The following is a 24906-nucleotide window of genomic DNA, read 5'->3' as shown; positions in this document are numbered from 1 at the left end:
CGCCGCGAGTCGAGGCCAAAACCCAAAATGACTCGCAGTGTCGTCAGAGCAAATCTGAAGTGAAAGGTTGGGGGCAAGAACGTGGAAAAAAAAAGAGAAACACCAGAAAGCAAAAACGGCAAGGCCGAGGGCGAAAAGTGAGAGAGCCGCAGACAGGACGGAGCTGAGACTAAGAATAAACTTGAGCCCCCTCGCACTGGCCGAAGAATCAAGACGTGGTCAGAGGGGGCAGAGCTCCGGTTTCACTTGACTCGCGCGAGTGTCCTCCTCGCACCTCCTTAACCTCTCTGTGTTTTGCAACAGCTGTCTTACCAGGCATAGCGCACATGTCTTACAATATACAGCGCACACTCACTCAACATTCCATTGGACTTTTATTGCGCAACCACAAAATACAACATTATCACTTATCAAAAACTATTGGGCCTCTAAAACAACTGACAATTTTCTGGGGGGGTGGCCGGCCTCTGCTCATATCTAAAAACAGTACAACAGTTACATTTTGTAAAAATAGCAAACTTTCTTTGAATAGGTAAAAGTGTTTCATTTCCAAAATGTTAGGAAACTGGAAAAATTGTACAAAAAAACAGTACAGCTGTTACATTTTGTAAAAATAGTAAACTTCATTTGAATAGGTCAAAGTATGTCATTTCCAAAATGTTAGGAAACTGGAAAATTTGTACAAAAAAACAGTACAACAGTTACATTTTGTAAAAATAGCAAACTTTGTTTGGATAGGTAAAAGTGTTTCATTTCCTAAATGTTAGGAAACTGGAAATTTTTCCAAATTTGTCAAATCAACATCACAAACATTTGTAAAAACAGCTTAACAGACAGAACAAGGGATACTCGACTAAAAAGGCAGGTCAGCGTCGTAGTTGGGACCGGGGCGGATGACGATGTCCCCGCACGGCTCGGCTTGCTCGGCGATTAACCTGCCGGTGGCCAACGTCACTACAACACAACAGCACAACTTGACCCTTCCATCGAAAGATCCAGCCAGAACCATTCCAGTCAAAAAGGCTGTTTGAAAATAATTGCAAATGAGCCAGCCCGAGTGAATAGGCGTGAGATCGTCAAGTCGTCTTACATGAATTCCATTGGCTCAATTAAAGGCTGAGAACTGCCTCACTGTCTTACCTATGAACTTCTGGAACACTATGCTGATAGTTCTGCGGTCGGGTTCCGGTGGTAAAAGAGAGGTGAAAAGCAAAGTTTTCTCCTGCTGCTCCTCCAGCAACGGCCTGGAGAGACACACACACGCACACATGGACATTTATACGCTCCCTTGGGAACTCATTTGTCAGGAACGCGGCTGAAAAGCAGGTGACGATGCTTACCAAAGAGATATGTCTTCGGGCATTTCGGTGATCGCCCCCAGTGAGGCGCTAGATCTGGTCCTGCTCATGCTTGGAAACAGGGAGTTGACTTTAGCTAGCATCCCTGCAGGCAGGGAAGTTTACGAACATTACCTTTCTTGCTCCAGTGGGTACATGGGCGAGACAATCTGGGAGGACTCTTGTTGGTCCGCCGCCTCCAAAGGAAATGAACCAGGAACTGACACGCACAACACAGGGACAATATGTCCATATTGGGATTGGTCCATGACGAGCGTCAAGTACAGCTAGCTGCAGACGTTCACAGGATGATTTACATTCACGTGAATGGATGATTGTTTTCATGTCACTTGGAACAACAGGTTATGTATATCGTATTCTTGGGAGACCATTTTGTTCAATGTGCTTTTCACAGCCAGTCCTCCGGGAGAAAAGACCTGTGCGGTGTACCTGAACCCTCGTGCGCCTCCTCCTGTGCTGCTCCGTCTTTCTGCACCTGCCGTCACACACGAGACGCGACGGTCATTCGACTCATCCTACTGGCTGTCTTTGGAATGATAAAGCGGGCGGCCCTCCCTCCCCTTGCCAACCTCACGAGCGCTGCTGTCAGAGCCGATCCCACGGTCTTTCTCGAACCCGCTGGACTCCGTGCCTCTGTCTTGGGGCCAAGCCTCAGTTTCCACCATGGGCGTGATGGTGCTTGCCTGTCTCCATAGCAACATCAGCTCTTCAGGCAAGACTGTAGGAAGGAAAGATTAGGTGGTTCCTTTTTGTAAAGGAATGTCAAGTCAAACATTCTGATTAGCATTGTGCTTCCATTTATGGCACTGACCGCCGCAGGGCTCGCTGAGCAGCTCCTCGGCACTTTTCAGCCTCCACGACTCTGGCGGCAGAAACGGTCGCACCCTGGTCTCCGCGAGGTGGTTCTGGATCTGCGACTCCATTTCATCTCTGGAGAGCTGCGTGTGTGGGTCCAAGAAGATCAGCTGCCTCCCCTTCTTCCTCTTCGGCACCGTCTCCTCTGGGGGGGGCACATCCTAGGAGGCCACAACATGAGAGAGAACATTGGCGACACTCCAACAGATCATTTGAACCCACGCCCGTCACTCGACATATGTGAATGGAATTCCGTGGTAAAGACATCAAGCCATCAATTAGGATGCCAGGGATGCGCTTTGAGCGATGTCATGATGGCATTGCTTTCGTTCTATCACCTCTCACCTCTGATCTGTGTTGGTGTGTTTTTATGACGGCGCTAGTCTGGAATGCCGTCTGCTTTCATTTGAATGCCACGCAACAGAAATCGCTCCAAAAATACTGACTGAGCTTGAAATATTTACAGCAAGTCCTTTAAAAGCTACTGTAACACACAGATTTTCTTTTCATACACTACTGCTTCTACTTTGAGAATGAGTTCTTGAAGGAAGGAAATGTGTCTAGCTACTTGTGAGTGTCAGGTGCCTAAGTCCAATGTGTGTCCAGCATGCCATGAACAAAAGTGATATTCAGCTATGGCCCTTGCATTCAGAGCAGTGAGCCTCCTCCAGTTTGTACCTCTGACTCCGGGATCTGCGCCATAGCTTTCGGAAGCGACAAGGATGGCGGTGAGACACCGACGGGGGTCTGTTGATCAGCAAGGGGGCGAGGCTCATCCTGGGTAGGCAAGGTGCGGTCCCGACTGGACACACTCGCGGGATCCACGCTAAATAAGGACGGTCACAGTGAGGGCTCCATTTTTTATAGCGCCGGCCGTAAATGTGGCGCGCTCGTGGTGCATCTCTGTGCCGGCGGATCTGCGAGAGGGAGTGCTGCGCAGCTGTGGGAGTGGTCACAGCGTACTGACTCCCGGCTAATCAAAGTGGCTCCAGTCATTCGGCGACGGCACAAAGTGGGCCTTCATCACCGCATATGCCACTCCCTCGTAGTTGTATGATTTTAAAATGCAGAAAAGAGGGTGCGTCAAAATGTAAAATGTGTGTGTGGTTTGGGTTTACTTGAGAGTGCTGGCTGTGGCCTCGCTCTCGAGCTCCGGCTCCCTCTCTCGCATAACCTCCACTTCTTTGGCTGGCGACACCTTTGCTTCCTTCTCCGGCGCCCTCAACAAATCTGAATGAAGACGTGAAGTGAATGGGTTTGTTTGTTTGTTTTATTTTCAGCAAGTTCCGATTGGGTGGTGCGGCGAGCAGCTCACCGTCGAGGAAGTTGTCATTCTGGCCCATCAGAAAGTCAAGTGTATCCGTAGTAGCGGGTTCCAGCTCTTCGCCAAAGAACTGCCGATTGACAGCAAGCACACAAATAAAAACGATCACACAACAAGTGCTTGGATTCGGTGATTCAGTCATTCTGCTGCACAGAAACATTGCTGGAGCATCTGTAAATGCGTCCATTCTGCAGGACGGTTGAAAAAATCACGTTAAAAAAAGAGAACAAACATGCTGCTTCCTTGACTTAACTTGGAAGCTTTTTTTGCGTGTTCTTTTTTCTGCTTTGTACTGCCAGCAAAAAATTGACTCACAAGTCAGCTTCAATCAATCCACCACTAGGGGGCAGCAGCAAACTTCAACATCCGCCCAGCATTACACAAGTCGTGTACAGCTTATTCACTTTTGCACTTTGTGTACCTCTGGCAAAGGGGCGTCGGCGGGTCGCGGCTCTGCGATCGTGATGTCTTGTGGGGATGCGGTGTGTCCTGGAAGGGGGTCAAAGCAAAGAAGGCTTTTGTCCGTTTTTGAAAGGCTCCAGCTTCCTTTGCACGCTAAGCGCTCGAGAAAATGAAGGCCAAATTGCGCTTACTGCGCTCAGATGAAGCGGAGCTGGCCGGGGACTCTTCATGCTCTGTGGAGGAGGCTCGTCGCTCAGGAGATGGCTCGTCCTGACACGCAAACACAACATGCTTGCAACAACTGTGTACACAAGATGAGGTTTGTGTTCTTGGACTTGAAACCTCCCCCATATCTTTGTAGTAGCAGACGTGAAGTTTACGACTTGATTTGTCTTTGTTGTCAGTACCTGCATCAGAGCGCTGGCACTCGGGAGGAACTCGGCCATCTCTCCAAAGAAAGGGTCCAAAGGCCCGTCAATCTCGTTCAGGTGAGACAGCGCATCCGCGGAGAGCATCATTTGTCTGAGAGCAAAGGGGAAGCAGTGCTCGCATGTGCAATGTGGCGTGAGAACGAGAAGTGCGACATTAGGCCTCACCTCCCCGGTTCCCCCAGGTCCAGCGTCTTGGACCTGCTATGCTTCAACAGCTGGTCGACAATGGACTGGAGGTCCTCTGAGGAGGACAGCATGTTCACGTACTTACTGCTTTATATGTTTCATTTCACAAAACCACCAATGACTCCAGTTTCTGATTACTATAAAACTTGCTTTTCTTGGTGAAAAAAGCAGTATGTCTGTTTTGGATACAATTATCGAAAACAATATTCTGTGAGACAAAATGCCGGCCAGGCTTTTCTCCAAACGGCTGCCGCCGAAGGAGTTAACAGCAGCGTGGTGTGCGTGTGATGTGAGCGGGCGCTCCTCACTCAGCAAGATGGCACACTGGTGGTGGTAGACCACCACGACACCATATTTCAGCTGGGCGGACAAGTAGAGGGAAAACCGAGGCCGCGGCAGGTCGGGCTGAGGAGGCAGGACTTGCGCCAGGATGTAGCTCATGATGTCGTTGCTACCAAGTCATCAAGTGTATATTAGTGGGAAGAAACAATCAGGATGATAAGTATTGAATATGACAGGCAGGTTCAAGTAAGATGGGAACAAAGAGAAGAAAATGACACTACCAGGTGCTAGCAACGTTGACTTTCAGGAACTCTCTGCGAGAAATGACAGTGCCCCTCGTCGCAGCGAGCCTATATCCAGAAAATAAATGAATAAATAAATTCACTAAGTCCATAAGGTAGGGTGACCAGACGTTTGAGCCCTAAAAAACGTCCGAGGGGTATTTCAAAAATTGTCCGGGATTTTGTTGGACTGCTTCAAACATAATACATGTACAGTACATTGTCAATAGAACTGCCAGTCCGTTCCATTTCACTCAATTCCAGGTTTTTCTGTATCGTTTGCAAATAAGTCACGGCCCTTCTCCTCAAATCTAGTCACTTTGCTACGAAGTAGGGTGGGCTGGCCAGTCTACACCGAGAGTTTACAAGCAATGCCGAAACGAAAATGCACGTTCACGGAGGAGTTGACCAAAAAAATTCCCGTGCTTTCGCCAGGGTCGTGATCCTTGTGAAGCTGAGTGCTTGATATGCAAGGCAGGCACAGTCTGTGGCAAATAAAGGTGCCAACGCACCACCGCAAGAGGAGGACTGAAGAGGAGCCCTTTTTTTTTTTTTTTCTTCAAATGCACCGATAGGCGTATTTCTTATGTCTTTTTTTACTTAGCATACCACTATAAAACTTACAAGTGTCAGTGTTGGACACTTTGTTTTGTTAGTGTAAATATGTTTTTGTTATTGCATGTTGTTTTGTGTTATTCGGGCCAATAAATACAATTATGACCCCAAACTCCCCCAAAAAATTGGCCACGCCCCCTCCCCAAAAAATGACCACGCCCCCAAAAATGTGTCCTTTTTTATTATTTATTTTTAGAAACCCAAATCTGGTCATCCTACATCGGGTGCGCCTATACCATCTGAATCCAATACAAGAGGAGTGCTTGGGGTCACAAGACTTAACCTTAACCTCAGCACACCAAGTGAGCCCAGAAAACAGGTTTTAAAAACTAAACCACCGAAAAAAATCTTTCACATTTTTTGGGGAAGAAAGGCAAACATATACGCGCTATTTGAAAAAAATAGCCACGTACGCTACATACGGGATCAACAATTTTGTTATTACACATATATAACCGTATTTTAATCGTTCCATCGTGCCACATAGATTAGCATGCGTATTAAAGGAAATCTATGTAATGCCCTCAAAATACTTTAAGTTGCATTTTAAAATTGAATTTCCATCATACGCGCTTTAACTAAACTAGACACGAGCGCTGGATATTAATTTCGAATTGCACGTATAGTGCCATGTTTTAATCTTTCCATTGTGCTTCCTATTGCATCCACGATTGGAAAAAAAAAAGATTAATTGGCATATTAAAAATCAATTTCCATTCAAAAGTAGCATTACTTGAATAGACACGTGAGCGCAACACGCAAATCACTGTACCTTCTAACTACAGGTATATAACTATATTTAAATCTTATGCCAGGTGAAATACATGCCTGAAAAATTGTTTTCCCGACGAATACACGTGTAATCGTAGTTTTAAAAAACAGCAATTACCGTGGTTTGGTTAGTAAGCTAGTAGATCACATATATATATATTACAGGACGGAAATTGCATGTTTTACTCACCAAATCGTCGCGAAACTTCCAGTTCCTCGTCTTAAAATTACATGGTCGTAAAACATCTCGGCCAATTAACTGGATCAGAGTGAGGAATAAGTAGATGGTCGTAGATAGTGCTCCAAAGTTTATTAAGTGGAAAAAAACACAGTCGAATGTTTCTGTATGGGACGCACTGATTGGTCCATCCTACCTGTTGTCAAGGGAGGAAGAGTTGCTTATAGATGGGGAGGGGGGGTGGACTAGCTCCCAGTTTCGCACATTACACGGAAAATTCGAGATTAAAACAGATACAGATGCATACACGCCCCTAATACGGGTGGATGAAATATTCCTTCGAATAAAATGTGAAGCTGTGGTTCCTTAAAAAACAACAACTTTTTATTCAGATACAAATCAACCTTTGGGTGAAATGAAATGAATGCATATATAAAAGGGAATTGACAAAATTGCAACACATTGCAGCTTTTTTTTTTTTGTTGGAAAGGGGCGAGTGAGGCGGTCACAAGAGTCTTCCTCGACACTCGGTGGAGCCACAGCAGCACAGCAGCACTTTGCCCTCCACGCTGCCCACCTCGTAGTTGTAATCCCACGTCAGTTCCGTGCCTGCCCGGATACGCCTGCGCCAGGACACGAGGGGCGTGATTGAAAACCAAAACCCAAACCATAGACCACCTCCGAACATATACTAGACGTATGCCGTATTGTTTGCGGGCCTTGAAACTCACTTGCTGGCAAAAAAAGCCACCCAGGGGAACCTCAAGTCGTGCGTGTCCACAAAGACGTTCTGGACGAACAGGTTGGGACTGCAGCTGTGCTGTGGTGCAAAGAGAGGACAGAGATGTGACAGCGATCGCGACGGGGAAAAACAATTTGCCCAGCTCACTCACGTTGAGATAGCGGCCGAGGTTTCCCTCCAGCTTGGCGTCAATGATGTAACACGACTCTTCGCCGTCGAAGAACAGTCGCGTGTTTCTGGGGCCGCTCTCGCCGCCGCCGCCAGTCAGGCCCTGCTGGCCCGATTTGGCTCCCGGCCCGCCCTGAGAGGCTCCGCCTCCGGGCGCGCCCGTCTTCACCATCATGCCGTGTCGGGTCTTGAGCGCAATGCCACGAGTGGATTTCACAGCCACCTGCTTCTTGACCACACCTGAGCCAAGGCAGAGAGAAGCTCGAGTTAGGAGCACGTCTGGATGGATAAGCCTCCTTTCTCCCTACTCACCCGGGGTTACTTTGTCTTTATCCTTGTTGTCGTCGGATCCTGAGCTGATGGTCTGGACGTCGTCGCTGTCTGAGAGCGTGGTCACGTCCTGCTTTTTGGCCGCGTCGGCCTTCACTTGACTGTGAGTGGGAAAAAAAAAAAAGCAAGCAGGTGAGGATGGCGTATTGTTGTTTAATTCCAGGTGGTGAGAGGATGACCCACCTCTTGATGTCAACGGGCTCCTGTCAAGGAAAGAAAAAAAGATTAAGATTCCAAAGGGCAAGATGAAGAACATTTAATTCAAGAAAAACAACCACAGGACACCATGGCCGCTTCTTCCTGTCTCCCAATTTCATGAAGAAGGTATCCAAACCATCATCACCATTGTCGTCGTCATTCGAATGATTTGATTTTGCGTTGACTCACCTTTTTCAGTCCCTGACTAGTGAGCCAGGAAGCCACTTTGCTTTTTCCTGTCTCCTCGGGTACAGGCAGCGACTTGTCGTCACCTGTGGCCGTCGCCGCGTTTCCATCTTTGCCGTCTTGACTCCCTGAGGTGGGAGGGAACCGTTCGCCCAACGAATGAGCGATCAGTGAGCGATAGCCGGCTAGTTAGGCTGAATGAGCTCCGAATCGGCAAGCTCACCTTCCTTGTGGCCTTTGGCTTGTCCGCGGGTGGTATAGCTCCTCCACACAGAACTGCTGCTGAAGTACGTGTCCTTGACAAACGTGTCGTCTGAACTGTCGCTTTCGTCACTCTTGGATTCTTTATCTTCCTCCTCGTTGCTTTCTTCGGACGACCCGGAGCTGTCCACAGCTGGGGGGGTGACAAAGAACGAACGGGTGGGCGGAAGAAGGAAGGTGCGTCGAGAGTTGGCGACGCGTCCCAGCCGCCAACGCACCCTTCTTGGCCTGCCGTCCGAAGGCGTTGGCGGACACCAAGGCAGACGGTTGGATTTTCAACCTGGACACATCCACCCCACTGCCCTCGCTGTCGGAGCAGTGGGCCTCGCTTTCGTAGCCCTCTTTGAAGTTCTCCACGCTCTCTATGTGGTCCAGGTTGGCAAAATACTCATCGCCCATCTCCAAGCCTTCTTTGTCGGCAAAGTCGTCCGTCAGGATTTTACCTGAAGAAGGCGAGCAGCGGCATTGGCACGGAGGCATACATTTTGGCAGTTCGGAAGTGCGACGTACCGGCGTAGATGCAGACGAAGGAGCCCTTGGCCACGTCGTCCAAGCAGCGGATGCCCCAGCCTTTGTTTTGGGTCTTGAAAAGCTGAAGGCGCACCTGCAGGCCGTGCTGCACCAGCCGGTTGGTGCACATTTGAGAGCAGCACTTGCAGCGCTTGTTGCACTCGTAGATACTGAGCAGCGACGGGAAAACGACAGCCGGTAAGAAATGGGGCCAGCCGCGACCTCTGTGCCCGCTCAAGTGCCCGTTTCTGACCCTGTGGGGAGGCATTCCTCCAGACGCTTGTACAGAAATCCAGCATTTGGGTTGATCTGTCCGCCCGGCGTGCAACCGGTCGCCTGCAGTGTCAGCTGGTGGCAGGAACATTTGGACCTGGAAACAAACAAAACTCAATGGTTGAATGGACAGTTTGTTTTTGTTTTTTTTTCCAATGGAGGGATGGCAAGCACAAGTTGACTCACTTGTCCTGACAGCCATCGGTGCAGTCGCAGCCAACCAGGAAGTCCAGACTCGTGTTGATAAACACACCGTCTTCAGGAATGCGCTCTTTGCCTCGAAAAGAGGGAGAACATCATCTCTCCGTTTTCATGACAGAATCAACGGGCTGTTGAGCACATCCACTGCGTCCTTACTGTAGGCAACTTTCGGGGGCGGCGTGGAATCGATCTCGTTGACGCAGGAGAGCGGGATGTCCTCGTTTCCGCTGGTGATGTCCGGGATGTAATAGAAGGGCCTGAGCGGCTGGAAGTTGCGGTCCACCAGCACGTAGGGGTCCAGACAGAACATCTCCAAGAAGATGAAGTTACAGGTGGTCTGGAAGAGGTAGCGCTGGATCTCGGCCATGTTGCGGAGACAGAGGCCGCACGGGGCCTTGTAGATCACATGGAAGGTCATCTGCGGCAGGGAGAGGCCCGACATGTTTGGTACCAGTTTGAGCAAGGCGGCTTTGCTCGACACGTCCACTCCCGCTCACCTTGCGATTGACTTTGCGCCGGCCCGTCATCCGCCTGAAGTCGTACAGCAGCGGTATGAGGAGAGGGTTCTTGCCTCGGTGCATGTCCTGCCTGGCCGGCCGCACGCGGTTCAAGCAGGCCGGCTGACATATGTGCTCCATGTAGAAGATGCGCTCGGCAGGGGCCCGGTAGGACGGCTGGTGCGGGATAGTGGCCGCCGGGTGGGCCGTTACCGGCGGAGTGGCGGGGGCGCTCACCGGCTTGGGGAACAACTGAACCTGGGTGGCGCTGGCCGTGGGACTGATGATTCTGTCGGCCAGAAAAAAAAAGAAGCCTCTTTCTCAGCTAACTACTCCAAAGCTGCTGGGGGGCAGGGCTACTCACTTTGGCGCGTTGCCAGGGCTGCTGGCGAGCGACTGCATGACTTTAGAGGCATGAGTGCCGCCTACGCCTGGAACAAACGGAGATGTGCTCTTCTTGGCCATCTGATATTTGCTACCACTGCGGAGCACAGAGAGGAAACGAAAACATTGTTACAATGACTCCAGAATAAAGTGTCAGTGGGACGGCTTGGCTTCTTCTCCTGTGCAGCTTCATTCCTAATGGACATCAACGTACTCGATGCGTGGCGACTGGGTGAGGTGGCCGCCGGATGGAGTGGCCGACGACTGTTGGATCGGAGTTGGCGGTGTGCTTTGGGGCGGGGCCGGCGCTGGCTTGATGGGCGTGGCTCCAACGTGACCATCGCTGGTGTACTGAACAACGGGGCCTTTACTTCGCAATGCACCTTGGAATCAACACAAACCGTTCATTTTGCCAATAACCTTAGGGTTTGACTTTTTGGGTCCCAATAACACAATTGCAGTATACACACAAAACCCGATGCGGTGTAAGGAGCGGGCGGGTCTTACCCATATTGGGTCGTGTCCTCAGCTGGCCGGCCAGCTTTTTCTCCTGCGTGTTGGCGGTGGTCATCTTCAAATTGAACATGGGCTCCAACCTGGTGGAGCCTCGGTAGATCCACTCACTTCTCTTATCATCCTGACGCACAGGAAATGGCACTTTGAACGGTGGCAACCGACTATCGCTAACCCCGGTGTTTTTCCACAGAGTGACTCGATTCGAGCAAGGTTTCTTTGTACCAGAAAAAGGATCTTGACCAAGCTGCCGTCCACTTCCTCGACTTTACTCTTCCACCAGGTTCCCTCCCATTCGGTTTTGATGATCTGGCCGACTTTGAGCAGCACCATGGGCCTGCTGGGATACGCCGTGATGTACTCCTCAATGAAGTCTCGGCACGATGCGTCCTCAATGTCCTCCCATGTGCGCTTCACTGTCAAATAAATCAAACTCGATTGGCTATCGGAGCAGACAGTTGATGATGACGAAGGACACGAAACGATACGACCACAGCAAGTCCGCGAGAGCTTGTGGGAAGGAACCCTAACCCCGTACGTGACCAACCAGAGGCCTTCTTAAGAGCACCTTTGGCAACCTGGACCCGAGTCAAGAGCGAACCATCGTCAAGTTGTGGAGCCAACTACGAGCGTATCAAGAGAAAAGAGGATCCTTACATGGTCTGCAGACAGGGAAGAGGTCCGGCAGGTTAACATAGGAAGCGTAGCCATCGTCGAAGAAGATCAAGAACCTGCCAGAAAATGTGACGGGACGTCAGCCGAGTGCTTCCCTTCCCCCTTGGTTTGAGGCAGTCCGGCACGCACCTCATCTGGTTCTTGGTGGTGGGCATCTCCGCCACGATGCCGGCGTACAGCCACATTTGGTGGCTGTCCTTGTACTTGGCCACCACACGGGCGCCCACGAACAAACTCTCCAAGGTGGGATTGTAGTCGAAGGCCACGTGGTTTCCAGAGAGCAGACTCTTGCCTTTATCAAACTTCACTTTGTATTTGAACGTATGGGTGCCTGGACATACGCACAGCAAGGCAAGGTGAGCAATGTGCGCACTCGAAACCTCGTCAGCAGAAACTGTCACGCACGCACGCTAAGTGACTGACCAATGGGGTTGATGGCAACCAGGGTGCCCCTGTGCCAGGTCTTCATGCGTTTCTTGCCCAGAATGTTCATGCCCACTTGCAGCTCATCTTCTCTCTTCTTGGGGCTGGGGCTGACGTGGCCCACCGGCTGAGCCATTATCTGAGACACAATCACGGCTGGCGGATTGGAGTTAGTCCCTGCGAGAGGTCCAGACGGGGCTTAGTGGTGGAAAACCTGCTCAATTAATTAAAAGAGCGAGCGAGCGAGAGCGGGCACCTGGCAGTGCTGTCGATCTTTGCGAAGGCCTGGTGACAATTTGCACCAACTTGTTGACCTGTTCGGCAGTTTTCCTGAATGTGCTGGAGGTATCCTGAATCCAACATCAACATTGTTATGCCACATTGAGCCCATGAGCATCTCGCGCACACACATTTCGGGAGCCTGTCCCTGCCGACTTTGCATCGTCAACCGGTTGCCGGCCCAGCCCAAGTTAAACAACATTCTGGCTCACAACTCTGTCCAAAATTGTCATGGTTTCCAAAGCGCTCACCATTGGCTCTTGGACAGTGATGACAGGATTCTGTGGTGGGACCACTGGTGTGCAAAGAAGAGAAACAATGCATAATTGAAACCGGTCCGAGATGAAGGCTGATGAGGACAATCAATGTGAGGCGCGATACTGGGTAAAACAAAATTTGACACTCACAGCAGCCGACGGCAATGACATCGTCGTCGTCATCATCGTCGTCTATCTCAATGACCTCACCGCTGGGCAGGCCGCCGCCACCGTCTTCGTCTTCCGAGCTGCTCTTATACACTAGGCCGTTCTTCTGGTACGTTTCCCTCACCAGCTTCTCACATTCCACCAGCGACCTGAGGACAGAGAAGATTCATCATCATTCAACACGCACGCCTCAAGCACGCGCAATGAGCCGCCGTCGCGCGGGGTCACTTCTTGGCCTCGTTGATGAGCTTCTCCGTGGCTGCCTCTTCTTGCTCCTTTTGCTCCACCCACTGCGTCAGTTCGCTGAGCTGAGCCCGTTTCTTCTGCACCAGCTCGCTCTTCTCCACCATGTCGTCAATCCACTTCTTCAGCTCATCCAGAGAGACGCCTAGCTCTTCCTCCACACTCTGGTCCCAGCCATCCACCTGCATTCTGAAAGAGGACATATGGACCATTAGAAAGGATTTTTTTCAAATAGTGATGCTATACTATTCATCACCAATTACATTAAACAAGAGCTAATAATTAAAAAAAAAGGCTTATTATTTGATTGTAGTAACGACATACAATTTTGATCCAAGTCGAACATCCTTGCAAAATAGACAATTTACCTTTCCCGTATACTCTGTAGATTTTTTTTTGTAACTATGGATTTCAACTGTGACAAAAAAAAAACATTTTGAGAAAATCTAATTGCGATAATGTCAGAAGTTTCCGGTACTTGAAGATATTCTTTATTCACTTCCATAGTTTGAACGTTGATAAATAACGTGATGCTGGTTGCTTTTTGTTTTAATATCTAGGAAACAAGCATTTTTTTTTTTGGCAGTTTTTTAACATCTATGCAATCATTTATGTACGGGAGCGTAGTGCTGCCATACTTGCATTTGGAGAAATATGATCACATGAAATATGATGAAGCGTTTAATTTCTCTACACAGTAAACAAGGTCGCTGTGGTGCACAACATGCTCAGACTCCTTGAACGTCGACGGACGCTCATTACGAGGCGAACAAATTTGGGGAACATCAGGAGCCCGGTGTTTCCATTCAAAATCCAAGGGGCTAGCATGTTAGCCTAGCCTTAGCGCAAAGAATGCCTGCCGTGTTGAGCGCACCGCGACAAATGCGACAAAAGCGTCAGAAGTAGCCTAGTTGTTCTAAAGGAGGATTGGAAGGCAACACTTACCCGTCTCCGGAGTCCATCGTTGCCTACCCGCACGTCAACACAAACAGCTAACTGGCTAAAGCTAGCACCCAAATAGAATAGCGCACGTTTTGTCTCCAGCATCATCCGAATGGGCGGTGTTGCCTGCGCCGCCCCTCAGACTCTCCAGCAACACACAAACGTCCACCGTATTAAACTTTAGAACATGAGTGTCGAACTTATTTTTGTCGCCGGCCGCATTATAGACAAGTTTGCTTCAAAGGGCCATTAAAATTGTCAACTATTGTGTATATATAGTATAGGCTACACAACAAACTGATGAATAACTAGTTTTCAAGACAGAGACTAATAAAACTGTTCAAATATTTAAAAATGAATTATTGAAGTCAAATCAAACGTTTCAAAATAAAAAATATTAAAAAAATTAATGGTATTAAAAATATCTAACAATATCTTTATTTTTTTGTAAGTGAAAAAAAATTGAAATTTTGGAATTGATATATGAATTTGATGCACAATTTGTCTTTGAGGGCCACCTAAAATGATGTGGCGGGCCGTATCTGGGCTTTAGGATGTCCAACCACAGAGTCAGTGGTCAGTGGCAAAAAAGACATTGCTTTTTTTCCCACTTTTGGAGGAAAAAATATTCACAAATCTTTCATCAATATATCAATTTAATACAAAAACAAACATTTTGTTCATGTGTTGAACATTTCTTAGACATTTACAGTATATTTATATATTTGTGTCTCGATGAGTGATAAAAGTTCACATCATTGGAAAACCTCTGCACAGAGAGCAACCGAAAAGACTAAACAAAAAGAACCTTAAGAAAGGCTTTACACACAGCGAGTCGTACGGGGTTTACACACAAACGATGGAGGGTTGTCTTCTTTGAAAAAATGGCCAAATTTCAACACTTAAAATGACCTTTAAATATTTATCACCTTACAACATTGTGATCAAACAACAAAACGATTGTGGTGGCAAACCCTTCAGTCCCATTTCAATTATTTGTCGCAAACACAAAAACAATCAGATTTTTTTTACCTCTGTATTTTCCTCATTTGTATCCTCAGTACCCCGATTAAACCATAACAGAAAATACCATTAAGACCAATCAAGCAACCTCCGGCAAGTCAGCCAAATCACAAATGACTCAATGATTCCACATCTCCATTCCAGTCAGGACACAAAGAATGGCTTTAAAAACACAAAATTCATGTTTTTTTTTTTTTTTTTACTTATTGCTATGTGATGTCTTCTTCAACTTTTCTTTCTTTTTTTTTTTTTTTTTTTTTTTACAAAAGGATTACAAAGTGCCCATACGTAGTACAGAGTATTGCAGGGCGATGGAAGAGATTAACGAGCACGTTTGAATCAGACTCTTCAAACCGATTATGAAACTCACTCACTCACTCACTCACTCACTCACTCACTCACTCACTCACTCACTCACTCACTCACTCACTCACTCACTCACTCACTCACTCACTCACTCACTCACTCACTCACTCATTCGCGCATTTGATATATAGAGTATGCACGAGTTGTCAGACTCAAAACTACCAGACTCAGGGAAAAAAAAATCCAAACACTTTGGCGTGTACAGTGGAAGCTCAAATTTACGAGCGCAAACATTTGGTCACAATATGGCTCACATCCCATCCCGATGCTGCGTGACCTCATTTCAGCCAATGTTATGGGCTTCCGTCGAAATACAACAAAACGTTAAAGCGAGAAACTCGAGTTGTTACTCCAAATGGCGCTCTTACGCTATCACAATTTTATCTCGCATGAACAAGCCAGCCAAAAGTGTTTGGGTTATTTGGATATAAGTTGTTTGCTATTTCATGGAACAAAGTTTTGTTTACGCTTTGAAGAGTTTTTGGGGGCAGAAACTCAAGTAGTGTCGAGTTGGCAAAGCCAAGTTCACTGACATTGCGGACTTATTTGCTGTCTTTCCCTTTTGTGTTACTCTTTCCACAAAATTGTTGTTTTCTCTCTCGATTTTGTGAAGTATGTGCGGGTTTTCACTTACTATTTTTGAACAGATGGCGGGTGACTTTAGAAGTTCCACTGTAGAATATATTAAAAGCAATAATAATAATAATAAAAAAAGAATCCTATTCTGCCCAGAGAAAGAATGTGTAGGTGAAGCCATGTGGAAAACAGTTCAGAGTATGAATCAAAGTGATGTAGAAGCAGCGCCATTTAAAATCGCAGACATGCACTTGTGTGTGCACTGGCAATCATAATAGTTAAAAAAGCAAAACATGACTGCCATTTCCTGAGAGTTATTAAAAAAAAAAAAAAAAAAGACTAGCTCCATGAAGCCTATATGTCCAAAGTTAAAATTCCTGAGAAGAATCAGGACTGTAAAAGAGCGAAAGGCCATTGTGTGTGAGCGCGGATGAGTTGATTCACTTTGTATCTTTGTTGACTAAGACGTGTTCTGCGGAGAAAAAGGCTGCCATCCCTTGATTCAACTTCCTACCTGCAGCCTATGTTTAACTAAAGAAGTGTTCTGCGGATCAAAAGGCTGCCATCCCTTAATTCAACCTCCTACCTCCAGCCGGGACTGTTCCACGGGTCCTTGTTGAGCACTGCGATGGAAGCTGAGCCAAAAGCAAAGAGGGCCGTTCTCGAGAGCGTGAAAAGTAACAAAGAGGGGAAAGTCGTGTGTGTGTGGGCTTTGGACCAAAAAAAAAGGGGGGTTGGGGGCTGTACGTCTCCCACCTGCAGTCACTCGTGAAATGTGGGGTACATGGGAATATCAAAGTCATCGCTATTGAAGTTGCTGGGCTGGTCCAGCATGGAGAACACGTCCTAAAAAGAAAAGAAAGAATGAACGAAAAAGACATTTTTCTTTCGGCCGAGTGGCACACGTGTGCGTGCTTGGGTGACTCACAGTAAACATGTCTTGCTGGTTGGCTTGCGCATGAGGCTGCTGCTCGGCGTTGCTCTGTGAGTGTTGCTGCTGGCCCTGCCACTGGGGCCACACCGCCTCCGCTGCCCGAGAGGGGAACTGCGACTGAGAAGCATCTGGACAGCACAACCGGCTACGCGTCAACTTTTCCACTACGTCAAAGTCGAAGAGAGACATGTATGAAGAGGTTGCCTACCATAACCGTTTGTGTTGACGTTGGCACGTGCGTTGATTTGTGGGTAGTTTGGGCCGCTGGTTTGACTGGGAGCTGTACCAGTGGGCATCTGGCCAAAAGAAGTAGAAGAGCCGCCTCCAAACCCACCCATGGACGAATACGGCGGAGACATGGTCTTTGCTGCTTGGGGAGCCACCTGCTACAAAGGAGGAGGGAGCAAGTAACCGGTCATTAGCAAGCAATTGGGTTGGGTGAGAAATTGCTATTCAAGACTACATCAGGTGAGAAGCGACAAGGAGGTGTGTTCAAAGACCGCCAACCCAACAGGATATCTCAAACGGACATGGAACGCCGGCACGAACATTTCAGCAGATGGCGGCCAAATACGCAAATATGGGGAGGTGTTTTACTGTACCTGATTCGTGAATTGGGTTCCGGCGCCTGCTCCGGGCCAGCCTCCTGCCGGTCCTCTGTGGAGGGGGCTGGCGATGTTGGAGGGGGTGACGGGCTGCGGGGCTCCATTCTGTCGGGACAGCTGGGCCAGCATCTGCCCCGCCGAGTGGGCCGGTTGCGCCATCTGCGGCGCCATGCTGACTGGCCTGCACGGTGTGTGAGCGGGGTTAGGGAAAGATGAATGTACCTCCAATCCAAGCGCGAGACGGCGCGGCAACATTTACAGCGGGCCAGAGGGCACGAGCAACAATTGAGAGAGGAGCCCACGACTTTTGGTCAGGCCGCTTCTGCAACCACTTGAAAGGCAATGTGGTCAAACCTCTCAAGCTTCCTTGAGGGTTATGTCTTGCCAATGACACACTGGCATTTCCCACTATTGCTGGCTTTGATCAGCTCCGTCACAAATAAATGCTTGAGCAAGAGTAACTAGAGTCGAGCAATTTATACTTCAATATATTTTGTTTGCTTTAAAAAACAAACAAAAAAAGGCTATGCTATTTTATGTGTTATACGGCGACCTTGAGTGCCTTGAAAGGTTCCGTATAAATAAAATGTATTATTATTATTACTTTGTGATGGACAAATGGCTCCAATTGCTTCAATTTAAAACTACCATGTCAAAAATTGTGTCTAGGCTACTTATTCACTCAACTGCAGGTTGTTGGAAATGTGTTTTTTTTTATCACAAGTCATCGACATCCAACCTGTATGCATCGCTGGCGTTGTGACCGGCGTTGAAGTTGTTGACAGGGGGGTAGATTTGGGCTGAGGGCGTTGGAGGGGCAGCCATGCCCTTGCTTTGACCGGGGCCTTGGAAAAGGGACGACGGGTACAGGTCGGGCTTCTCCAGGCTCTTGCCGTGGTCCGCCCCAGCCGAAGTCACTGGCTGCACTGGTACCTGAGGAGGAACAGAGCAGAGATGAGCTTCAAAAGCACGACTGTTTTGCATCGAACGGGTGCACATTCATGAGAGCGTCCTTCGCCATACCTGCGAGAGCGTTATCGGTCCCCCCTCATACAGGCCATCACTGGCCCCGCCCCCTTCCAGCTCGGCCTGCTGCTGCTGCAATTGCCTGCAAAAGCACGATGAGTGATGTCAAAGCTGGCTTGTTAAAAAGCTACCACACCTGCACCTAGTGAGTGACGAATACACGCACGCACGCACGCGCGCACACGCACACACGCACGCACGCGCGCGCGCACACACGCACGCACGCACGCGCGCGCGCACACACGCACGCGCACACACACACACAAAAAAGAACCACCACCGGTCACCATGGCAACACCAAAAAGAGGGAAGGCAGAGTATTAACTACGTTCTAGTGTAGCGTACGCTGCTCCCATGCATGACACCTGGAAAAACTTGGTTAGAAGTAGGGCTGGGCAATTTCCATTTTGGCTTTTTTGCGATCATGAAGACATTACAATCAAAGAAAACTGCTTGATGTGGTGGAAGTGTGTAGGAAGACATAGAGACAGATAAAATATGAACACGCATATTTGTCCTAATTTGTGACAAAGTAGTTATAATAATAATAATAATAATATAATAATAATAATAACTTTTTGTACAATGGCCCAGCCCTAGTTTGAAGTAGACTACAATGCATCCATCGGGAACATATTGCCATGCATTATCGCTAACACCAGGAATGCTGTCAAGAAGAAGGAGAAGGAGGAGCCCGTCATCCAGCGTGAAGAAGGTCTGGCCTGCTCTCACCTGGTAGCTACCTGCCCGGGGCTAACAACCACAGGGGGGCTGTTTGAGCCACTCTGACACAGGGAGGGGGGCAGCAAACCCCCTGGGGAGCGGGCGGGTGTGTGAGGGTCCTTAGTCGCATTTCTATTGCTCCCCCCCAGAGGTGGGATACAGGGAGACAGCGATGAGTGGACAAGAAAGTGCTCGACCGGGGGCTCGGATAAGCATCGACCTTACAAGGGCGATGTGAGTTTCATAGTGTTCATATCGCCGGCGAGAAAGAAGAAACTTGAAAAAGGCAACTCACTTGACGTTGACATTTGTGCAGATGATGTATTCAATCTCTTCGGAAAACGGGTTCTGGAAGGTGAAGGAGCTGGTTCTCATCCAAATCCATTCTCTGGATTTGGAGCGGAAGCGGAACATCACTGAAAGGACTTGGCCCTTCAGCTTCATTACCTGCGAACACACAGTAGCAGCTCAGGGAATTTGCAACCATTCAAGTGAATTCTTAAACCGGCTCCTGTGAATTTAGGGGAGCTTGCGATTTCTTTATGTTCCAACAAGAAGCAATCGTTTTCAGAAATCTGCCATTTTGGACTCAAGCAGCCATTGCGAGTCATCTCACAAGCTGGTGTCCTTCAAAAAAAATGTTTTCTCAGATTAGAAGAACATTTCCAAGATCAATGAGCACACCCAAATTGTAAAAGATTTACTTTTTTTTTTATTGTGTGAGGGTGCCAGCAAGGTTTGATGACTTGGCTAATCAGGTAGAACTATCCATCCATCCATTTTCTGAACCGCTTAGTCCCCACCGGGGTCACGGGCGTGCTGGAGCCTATCCCAGCCGTCATCGGGCAGTACGCAGGGGACAATGGTTGCCAACCAATCGCAGGGCACACAGAGATGAACAACCATTTGCACTCACACCTAGGGACAATTTGGAGTGCTCTATCGGCCTACCAAGCATGTTTTGGGGAGGTGGGAGGAAACCGGAGTGCCCGGAGAAAACCCACGCAGACACGGGGAGAACATGCAAACTCCACACAGGGAGGGTCAGAGGTAGAATCGAACCTGCACCCTTCTAACTGTGAGGCGGACGTGGTACCCAGCGCGCCACCGAGCCGCCCTCAAGTGGAACTAAATCCACGTTAAAATTAGAATGATTCAGAGATGCCACAGTTGTCTTTTCATTCCTTACAGTGTAAGCAAAGGCGCACATGCAACACAACACGTGTCACTGAGACAAAGTGTGTCTGCACGTCGCCTGCTGCAAACATTCATGCACGCTCCACTACATCGCTGGGTCCAGTTTCACACACGTGACCTTTAACAAATCATGGTGAAGGGCAGAAGCCAGTTACTCATGCGCATTAGGGAAACTCAAGCTCGGCAGTCATGCCACAACTAGACAAGAACAAGAAAAAGGTCAAATATTGTGCTTGGGCCTTCCTGCGTAGAGTTTACACAATCTCGCCCATGCCAGAAACAAGTTAGTTTTTAGGTGGCCGAGGACCGGCGCCACTCGAACTGCACGACTGTTTCAATGTTTATTCTATACCTGTTGAAAGCTGTCCCGGAGCAAGCCCTGGTCCTCGGGATGGGCAAGTTCAAGAATATTCTTTCCCAACAGCTCCTAAAACACACGACCGCTATTAAATTAACATTAACTGTATTAAAAAAACTAACCAAAAAGGAACACAACATATGAGCTCACGCTGGCTGCTCATTAAAAAAAAAAAAAGTGTTCGGCACCTGTGGCTGGTAGCTGACGGCCGCCACGCATCGGTGGTCGACAAAGGTGAAAATGCCCTGGCAGTTATGGCGCGAGATGAACTCCACCGGAACGCTGATGCTGTTGACGTCCGTGTCACCTGGACAGCAAGTCACCTGGTGCAGGCGTCATATTGCAAAAACAAATACAAAAAGTTAGTCAAAGTGCACAAATGTCAGCAAGTCTGGAGTGTGGCCATCGGGTCATATCTTGCGCTGTCTACACGTGTCCATCGCCATCATACTCAGGAGAGCAGAGTAGATTATGAATTGAATCCACAGCGGCGATTCCAACCTGCAGTCTGCCGATGGCAACGAGACAGTAGCGACTCCCCTGAGCGTTGTCCGCTTGGTTGTCTGATAAGGAGACACCTACAAGCAAAACAAAAAGTGTGTCAACGGCGTCGAATGTACAAAGCATCAAGGAAGCATTGAGAGATTCAAATAGATCCGCAGCCCACACGTAAGGTCAGCGGCCGCAACGTTTTACCTGCGGGCGGCCAGGATTTGATGTATCCTGTACAGTGGACCACCACATGCTGCGGCTCTCCCTCCTTTGCAACACCCAAACCGTTCCTAATTTGAAGCAGCGGGAAAAGGATGAAATGCGCCGCACACATACGGGATGGCTTCAAGTTGGCACGGTGCCACAGTGGCGCTTAGGATCACCTGTTTCTATTCCTAAGGAAGTTGAGTCTGTTCATGGACACGGGTTCCACCGGACATGAGCCACACCTGCAATGAGAAGCAAAGTGAAGAGATGCCGGCCGCATTCGGGGATAGCAAAGTGAAGAGATGCCGGCCGCATTCGGGGGCAGCTCCCGCTCGCACCTCATTCGGCATATGAACGAGCGACGGGCTCCCATCGTCATCCTGGCCGAGGACTGCTGGCTCTCCTTCTTCACCGTTCCCGTTTTCAAGTCCAACATCCTCCCTTTTAAGGAGCGAAACGCAAGGGGGTGAGCGCCGTCGACTGCTTCAAGGAGAAAATCGCTTTCCCGCTCGGGCTACCTGTGTTGTTGTTCTCCACCGTGGACAGCTGCTCCCTTAGCTTCTCCGTGTCATCGGGATGCAGCTGGTCATAGAGCGACGAACCCAGCCAGTCGGATTGTGACTGGTTGAGGACGGGCGTCAACGAGTCCGACACGTAAACGATGCGACCGCTCTCGCACGACACCACAAACAGAAAGCCGTCAGCCGCCTCCAAGATGAGGTGCTTCAACTCCTGCGCTCAAAGGTCATTGAGGTACACGTTAGAAGACAAGTCAAGCATTGCTGGTCCGAAACTTAAATAAACCCCTGAAAGGTCTCCGGCGGGTTATCGGTTCAAAGCAACCTTTCCAATTTGTAGGCATTAAAAGCTAGCGTGACGCACGATCCGTTGCACGCTTCAAGCTAACGCCTTGCCAAAGGAGTCCTCTCCTCACCTGGTCGGTTAGAAAGGAGGGCTTGTAGGAGCCGTCCGGATTGGTGTTGCCACTGCCTCTCAGCGACTTCATGTGCGACACGGCCATGCGCAGGATGGTGAGCTTGTCAGGTTTGCGCGCCAGCGCGCTGCAGGTGGGCACCATGTCCGACAGCTCCGTGATGTAGGCCGTCATCTTATTCCGCCGCCGCCGCTCGATCTCGCTGTGGTTCTCCCTGGAGCGGACGGGAGGCGGAGCCGGACGGGCAACGAGGGGAAGAGTTTAGCGTTAATGTCGCAATGTGGCGGCGGCGCAGCTGTGAGGAAGAGGTGGCAATGGGATGAAGAAATGAACTGTGATTTGTCCAAAAAGAAAGAAAAGAAAAAGGATGGTGAGAAAGCGGGAGAGTGCTCTTTCAAGGCCATATGTATATGTGACAACAGAGAGCACGTGTGGGCAAAGACAGAGAGAAAGAGCCTGAGGAGGGAAAGAAAGACAAAAGGGAGGGGATTAGCAGGGTGAAAGCAAGTGTGCTTGTTAGTGAGCACTAACAAAGAGAGGCAGCCAGCTCTTGGTGAAGATGTGCAACGTTGACAGGTGTCAGTCCCGCCAAGATGGCTGACGAGGATGCGACTTAAGTCATCTGCACATTGAAGAGGGACAAGTTGGTGAGCGGCAGGAGTGGCCTGCCTTCAAACCTACCAACCCCCCCCAAAAAAAAACAACCCACACATTCCAGAAGAACCTCCAACGTGGGGTCAACGACAGATGTGGGACTAACATCATCAATCAAAAGGGGAAAGACAAAAGGAAGAGAACGAAAAGCGAGGACGGCTCGTGCTGACAACAAGAACAAAACAAGTGCCCATTGCCCATCGGGCCTACCTAGCGAAGCGCTCTTTGTCGTTGGAGCCACCCGTGTCATCGTCGCACCTGATAACACAGAGATGGCGCAGACAGCCGTCAGCTGTCGCTATGGTGACGCAATGCAGGAAACAATAAGACTGCAATACCTGAACAACTTGTTTCCTTCGTCGTCGTCGTCGTCAAAATCGGGCCTGCAATCCAAGCGGGAGACACAAATTGCAAATATCAAAACAAAATGCACAGGGTAATGCTGATGCAGTCTTACGCTGCTCGCCTCTTGCTGCTTTTTGGTATGACGGCCCCACCGCTTGCTTGGGCCCCGCTGGCCCCCATGCCCAGATCTGCCTCAGCTAAATCTAGAAATAGACAATGACAGGTCAATCCCTACTGGGCCTTGCTCCTGCTTAACCAGACAAGGAGAAAAACTGTCTCCTTTCTATAATTTGATCAATTGCAAAGACAGTTTATGGGCACACTGTAATTTATTGCAAAAAAATGAATGAGAACAGTTTCGCATTATTCACACATAAGTACACACAGAGATACAGTGTACAGTGACATACAGACGACTTGATAAATATCAGGACACAATTCTCATCTTTTGTGCTCTGCTCAAATGAGCAGCCAACTGGGCTCATTTCAGAATTAAGGGTCACATGAACAAACTGCTGCCGTTACTCAAAATGACATCATTGTATGGTCTTCATCTAAATAAAATTTAGATAATCAAGAACACACTATGAACACTGCATCATAGTGCATTAACATTTGTGGTAAGTACTAATTAAAAATGTTTGTTAATGTACACTGTCCGCTATTGAGAGACAAATCAGACATAAGCTTCACTCGACAAGCTATTAACGGCAGTCGATAGGCACAACTTATTTTTGAGCAATTCTGGGGAGGAAAACCCCGGTTGCCTCGATTAAACCTGTGTAGATTTCTATGATGAGAATATACAAGGACAGACATCAAAAGAATACTTTTGGCAAGCACATCTGCATTTGTTATTGTGAGGGTATGATAAAAATGAATAGGGAAATTGTGCAAGTAGGCTCTCTGACTTGTGCAACTCCCCTTCTGATATCAGCACTTAGCTTAGCTACGAGGCTAGCTTAGGCGCCGCTGTCACGCTATCTTCTGCAAAGTGTCCCACTTGACTATTGGGTACAAAACGCGTAGTAAACAGCAAACAGCTATGCGCGTCCGTGTCACTAGAATATCTAGGTGACTTTTTGTGGCACTTTACCTTGGTTTGAAGATGACATGTCCGTGTGGAATAACATAAACAAACTACTTCGGGGGGAAAAAATGGACCCAAATCCCCCGTTCCTCCCTCCCACCCAAAAGCGAGAAGCTAACTCGCACTGCGGCCAAGTCGTCACTGGCGCGTCACTAATGTGCGCTGTAACAAGTCCGAGCCATGCCGAACGCGGTTCCAGATAGCCCTCGAAGGTAAGAAAAAGCAAACGCCCGCACTCGTATTGAGGCGTTTGGCCGTTTTGTGTCGGCTTCCAACAGCATTCAGGCTTCAAGATGGCGCACCTAGCTTAGCCAGCGACAGCGACAAGCAGTGTTTTGTTTTCCGCTCCTCCCATTGGACGCCAGGCCAGCGGATATATACGACGTCACAAGTTGGGGAATCCACGCTAAGATCCACCCCTGGAATTTATTAACTCACATTTC

General features: G+C 48.7%; 3 protein-coding genes across 6 annotated transcripts; all 3 read right to left on the bottom strand.

The window, feature by feature from the left end:
• Nucleotides 1-355: 355 nt before the first annotated feature.
• LOC147052508 (meiotic recombination protein REC8 homolog) lies at nucleotides 356-6900 on the bottom strand. The gene is made up of 17 exons (XM_085919046.1): nucleotides 6696-6900; nucleotides 5120-5188; nucleotides 4865-5007; nucleotides 4536-4611; nucleotides 4347-4461; nucleotides 4131-4209; nucleotides 3959-4026; nucleotides 3529-3607; nucleotides 3332-3443; nucleotides 2892-3039; nucleotides 2170-2374; nucleotides 1928-2076; nucleotides 1788-1833; nucleotides 1473-1557; nucleotides 1341-1409; nucleotides 1141-1244; nucleotides 356-954 (listed from the first exon to the last, which is right to left on the bottom strand). The coding sequence occupies exons 1-17, from the start codon at nucleotides 6749-6751 to the stop codon at nucleotides 854-856; spliced, it is 1704 nt and encodes a 567-aa protein (XP_085775172.1). The 5' UTR covers nucleotides 6752-6900; the 3' UTR covers nucleotides 356-853.
• Nucleotides 6901-7045: 145 nt separating this feature from the next.
• setdb1b (SET domain bifurcated histone lysine methyltransferase 1b) lies at nucleotides 7046-14126 on the bottom strand. The gene is made up of 25 exons (XM_085919045.1): nucleotides 13937-14126; nucleotides 12977-13180; nucleotides 12731-12897; nucleotides 12575-12618; nucleotides 12301-12394; nucleotides 12045-12221; nucleotides 11751-11952; nucleotides 11604-11677; nucleotides 11172-11362; nucleotides 10941-11070; nucleotides 10648-10816; nucleotides 10414-10530; nucleotides 10050-10338; nucleotides 9709-9970; nucleotides 9538-9628; nucleotides 9332-9448; nucleotides 9079-9248; nucleotides 8787-9011; nucleotides 8531-8701; nucleotides 8311-8435; nucleotides 8107-8126; nucleotides 7906-8024; nucleotides 7577-7833; nucleotides 7415-7503; nucleotides 7046-7306 (listed from the first exon to the last, which is right to left on the bottom strand). The coding sequence occupies exons 1-25, from the start codon at nucleotides 13951-13953 to the stop codon at nucleotides 7189-7191; spliced, it is 3639 nt and encodes a 1212-aa protein (XP_085775171.1). The 5' UTR covers nucleotides 13954-14126; the 3' UTR covers nucleotides 7046-7188.
• A 2391-nt stretch (nucleotides 14127-16517) lies between these two features.
• Nucleotides 16518-24822, bottom strand: arnt (aryl hydrocarbon receptor nuclear translocator). 4 transcript variants are annotated; one of them, XM_085917441.1, is made up of 20 exons: nucleotides 24470-24822; nucleotides 23486-23576; nucleotides 23367-23411; nucleotides 23239-23286; nucleotides 22375-22588; nucleotides 21959-22172; nucleotides 21779-21881; nucleotides 21617-21682; nucleotides 21438-21523; nucleotides 21243-21319; nucleotides 20930-21064; nucleotides 20736-20810; nucleotides 19482-19633; nucleotides 19196-19318; nucleotides 18461-18545; nucleotides 18177-18370; nucleotides 17435-17618; nucleotides 17041-17215; nucleotides 16827-16960; nucleotides 16518-16744 (listed from the first exon to the last, which is right to left on the bottom strand). In XM_085917441.1, the coding sequence occupies exons 1-20, from the start codon at nucleotides 24504-24506 to the stop codon at nucleotides 16661-16663; spliced, it is 2322 nt and encodes a 773-aa protein (XP_085773567.1). In that variant the 5' UTR covers nucleotides 24507-24822; the 3' UTR covers nucleotides 16518-16660. The 4 variants fall into 4 exon arrangements, with proteins under 4 accessions (XP_085773567.1, XP_085773566.1, XP_085773569.1 ...); XM_085917440.1 differs by having other exon boundaries at nucleotides 17041-17218; nucleotides 24470-24821; XM_085917443.1 differs by lacking the exon at nucleotides 19196-19318 and having other exon boundaries at nucleotides 24470-24821.
• Nucleotides 24823-24906: the final 84 nt, after the last annotated feature.

This window comes from Syngnathus leptorhynchus, chromosome 8 (assembly GCF_054491065.1).
Source record: "Syngnathus leptorhynchus isolate UIUO chromosome 8, UIUO_Slep, whole genome shotgun sequence".
Classification (NCBI taxonomy): Eukaryota; Metazoa; Chordata; class Actinopteri; order Syngnathiformes; family Syngnathidae; genus Syngnathus; species Syngnathus leptorhynchus.
This window is presented reverse-complemented; position numbering and strand designations above follow the sequence as displayed.